The sequence below is a fragment of the Camellia sinensis genome, chromosome 5 (genome assembly GCF_055761805.1).
Source record: "Camellia sinensis isolate YWXY chromosome 5, ASM5576180v1, whole genome shotgun sequence".
Classification (NCBI taxonomy): Eukaryota; Viridiplantae; Streptophyta; class Magnoliopsida; order Ericales; family Theaceae; genus Camellia; species Camellia sinensis.
In genome coordinates this window covers 150,886,343-150,890,724 of record NC_138965.1, presented here as the reverse complement: position 1 = coordinate 150,890,724, position 4,382 = coordinate 150,886,343, and the positions used below count along the sequence as shown (strand labels likewise).

The 4,382-nt window shown below is 36.9% G+C and overlaps 1 protein-coding gene across 1 annotated transcript; it reads left to right on the top strand.

Moving 5' to 3' along the window:
* The first annotated feature begins 3,288 nt into the window (after positions 1-3,288).
* On the top strand, positions 3,289-3,734 carry LOC145791784 (uncharacterized). The gene is made up of 2 exons (XM_082872221.1): positions 3,289-3,417; positions 3,468-3,734. The coding sequence occupies exons 1-2, from the start codon at positions 3,289-3,291 to the stop codon at positions 3,732-3,734; spliced, it is 396 nt and encodes a 131-aa protein (XP_082728347.1).
* The last annotated feature ends 648 nt before the right edge of the window (positions 3,735-4,382 follow it).

The window sequence follows — 4,382 nt, the reverse complement described above, 5'->3', positions numbered from 1 at the left end:
CAATTATAGCACAACTCTTGTTCTTGATCACCAATTAATCTTTAATTCACAAAATCACAAGTTAAGTCTCATGAATTCAAGACCAAATGCTTACCTAGAGGCTCAATCTTCCAAACTATAGCAATTTCTTGAGTTCAATCTTCCAATTCTTCACAAATTTGAGCCAAACACCCAACTCTCCTTTTTTCCTCTCTTTAGCCGACCCCCTCCTCCTTCTCTTGAGTTAGATTCAGTCAAAATAAACTAAAGAGGGAAGTTTGAGTGTATAAAGCCTTTATAACAAAACCTACCAAGGCCAATATAATAGTAATAAAGTAGTTGGGTTCTAATTCATCAATTTAATCGATTTAATCTGACCCGAATCAATTTTCAATTAAATTTCACCGTAGGTTCTAAAAATTATGCCAATCACATTGGCGTAATCAATTTCGGATTCTGTGGCCGATAAGGCCTTCAATTTAATTTCCAAAGCAGATTATTCAAACAGATATTCCTACGGTGAACAAATAGAACTTCGAAATCACATATATTCACAAAATGGCACATAAAATCATATTAAACACATCACCATACTCATATTAAGGACCGATTAGCATACTATAGAACAGTGGTATTACAGAAATATTATGTCAAGAGTATAGGGAACACAAAATAGCCATGGATAGTTAGTTAAGCTAAAATATTTATATAACTTAATTTGAATAAACAAATTATTCAAAGTGGTAGAAACTGAAATACGAAAATTATGTAAATAAATAACCATAACCACGGTACAAAACAGAACAGAACAGAGGTCACAGAAGTGACAGTCAGAACAGAGGTCAATGGATCCATGACAAACAGAAGACCACAAAGTGGCTAAACAAAGGCCAATGATTATTTAAGTCCTCCATGGCGTGGAATTCCCGTGGTGGTAAAACATATTTATTTATAAAACCATTGTCAAATAATTTCTAAAAGTTAAACAAACATATCCATGGGTTTCAATTTAAGCAAATAGAGTTCAGAAATAATTAACGTAATCAAAATATTAATATAATTTATAAATCATAGATTGCGTAAAATAATTTATGGTAATCCAAAACATACGTAAAATATATTATGGTGACTCAAAGTATAATATAACTCACCTTAATATTAACCCTTAGCCTTTACTTTTTACTATCACAAACCTTCTTACTTCTTAGTTTCCTATCTCCAATACCCTTGCTTGTTTTTCTTCTTTTTTTTTTGCACTGATCTTGATCTCCTCCCCATTATAGGGAGGCAAGCCTTGCCATTACCCACCACGTGTCCATAGCAATCTTCCTTAGGTTTGGATTGAAATCTCTTAAATCTATACTTATCTTATTAACTTCCGGTAATTATATTTTGGCCCCAATTCTTTAAAATAATTATATTCCCCTTCGTTTGATAAAAACACAAACTAATCCCTAATTAAATGACACTTTATCGCATACCGATAGAAAATTAATTATTTTATTTTACTATCACTCCCACTAGTATTAATATTATTATCATGATTAGTTGTGGTATTAATTAAATATTTAGGGTGTCACAGTTTCTGCCACTTAATTAATTTGTTTATTCCACTTAAATTATGTTAATATTTTAGCTTAAATAACTATCCATGGCTATTTTATGCCCCTATACTCACAGTATAATATTTCTCACTCTGCTATGTGCTTAGAGCTATTACCCCTTTCAAGTGACGAGATTTAGCAGGATCAAGATGGGGGATAAACCACAGTGTTTTCTTTCTTTTTTTATACTATTTGTATTTTTGATTGGACTCTTATAATAAAATAAAAGGCCAAATGACTATTTTTGTTTCTTTTTAATAAACTTTTAGTACCCAATTATTTTATTTTAATTTATTTAATTTATCCGTTGCGCTACGACTATAGTAATTTTAGAATTATTTTATTTTTATCTTGTTGCAACGTCAAGCCTTTGGGTATCGGGTTTGGGTCATGACAAAAGTGGTATCAAAGCAATGGTTTTGGGCACAAAAAAAAAAAATACTAATAATAAATTTAATTTCATATTATTATTTGATATTATGGTATGTGGTTTCCAAAACAAAAAAAATTTAAATTAAATTGTCTAACACAAGTAAACTGTGTTATAAATATTTATGGGCTAAGTTTTCCTGTGGTGTAGGAATGGCAAACCTGATGGAGTTATTTTGGTTCGAGCCCCCAGGAGCTCATCTTATCCCATCTTATCCTGAACTTATTAGAACGATGTGGTGATTCAGAGAGTCTTGTCAGGTAAGCCCACCCGACACTTGACCGACTCATGGGGCGACCTGTGTATTTGCAGGCCGACCCCGAAGAGGATTTCATATTTTGGAGGCTTAACCAAGGCAGCACTCATGAGAGGTACATAGGGCCGACCCACGTTGTTGGTCTTGCTCTAGACCTAGGACAATCGCATTTTCTAGTTGTATCTCTACCCCTGGGCTTTACGGAGAGGAGAGGACATGCATATCCTAGCAGCCACATTAGCACTACGACACTTCATCCATAGCACATTGTCCAGACCCCAGATGTGGACTTCACTAACAGTGTATCATACTTGGAGATACTGGTGCGGATTACCGGACGAGAGTTTTGGGGTTATGATCACAGTATTCCTGTCTATATGGTCCGGGTAGTATAACGATGCTTTGAAGTAAAGCTCAGTGGGTGGGAGTTTGAGCCCCTCATGCATAGTGAGCTCGCGGGGTTATTTCATGGGCCAGTTTTCCAGAGCCAGTTCTTATGGTGGCCTAATAGTCCCTTACCAGGAGATCCTTTTTTTTTTTTTGGTGACCTGACCATGATTAGTCTAATCCTTCTGTTTTTGTATTAATAGGATTAGACACTAACTCTTGACTGTATTTTAAGTACGTTGTACTAGTATGTTTTCTTTTGCATAAGTAAAAATGATATATGTACTGTTATAGTATTTTGTGAATCATAGATAATTAAATGTATACTAAGTGGTTCAAAAAAAAAGAAAAAAAAGAAAAAGAAAAAGGGGGAATTTACTAACCGTTTTCACCTTGTAGTAATGGCTAATGATGGAAATGGAACCGAATCATCGGTTAGTGGTACTGATCCAATGGAGCAAATAATGGAAAGAGCAGTTACTAGTTTTCTGCGAACCTTACAAACCAACATTAATAGCGGATTGCCTGAACAACGAGAAGAGCCAACTACTATAAAACAATTCTAGGACTTGAAACCTACCATATTCACCGGCAGTACAAACCCACTGGTGGCAGAAGCTTGGGTCAGAGATATGGAGAAAATTTTTCGCGCGCTATATTGCACAGAAAGGCAGAAGGTGACTTTCGCCACATTCACCTTCAAAGACGATGCACAAGAAATGTGGCTTCTTACCCTGGAGAAAGAAGATATTGTGACTTGGGCAAGATTCTTGGAGGTATTCTATGAAAAATACTTCCAGATTTGTTACAGGAACAAAAGGCGGCAGAATTCATGCATCTAAGGCAAGAAACCATGATGGTGGCCGAATACGAGAGCAAGTTCACGCAACTGGCTCGATTTGTGACATACGTCATCTCCACCGAAACTCGAAAAGCCAGGAAATTCGAAGTAGGATTGGATGCCGAAATCAAGGACATGCTGGAGGTTTTGAAACTACCAACCTATGCGAAGGTGGTGGATCGAGCATACATTGCGGAAAAAGGGATTAAAGCCTTGCGCTCTAAAGAACCCAGCTAAAGGAAGCGAGTTTGGGAAAGAGAAAACAGAAGACCTGGTGTCGCGCCTCCCAAGAGAGTAAATATAGGTATAACTAGTTCAACCAGTTCAAGCAATTAAGGTCCTACAAATCCCAGAGGTGGCACCATTTCAACTTGCTCTACCTATGGAAGGACTCATTAGGGACAATGTCGTCGAGACACGAGAGCATGCTTTAGATGTGGCCAAGTTGGCCACTTGTTGAGAGATTGTCCAAAGCTTGCCAATCCTACAACTGGCCCCTCTGAACCAGTCCAAAAACCCGTGGTACCTGGAGGAGTAAGGAGGGACCAAAAAGGCCAAAGAAGAGCTTTTGCCCTAGTGCCTGGAAACCCAGAAGTTACTGAGAATGTTATGTCAGGTACATTTTCTATTTGTGGTCACTTAGCTCATGTTCACTTTGACTCTGGTTCAACTCATTCTTTTGTTACACCACACTATGCTACCAAGTTGGCATCAACACTTGAACCCTTAGGATATATATTATCTGTATATTTTCCTCCTTGTAACTCCGCCCTTAGTACTGATGTGTACAAATCTTGTACTGTATTCTTAAAAGGGGAAACCTTACACGTAGACTTGATTCCCCTCTGCATTAGTACCTTTATGTGATCTTAGGAATGGATTGGT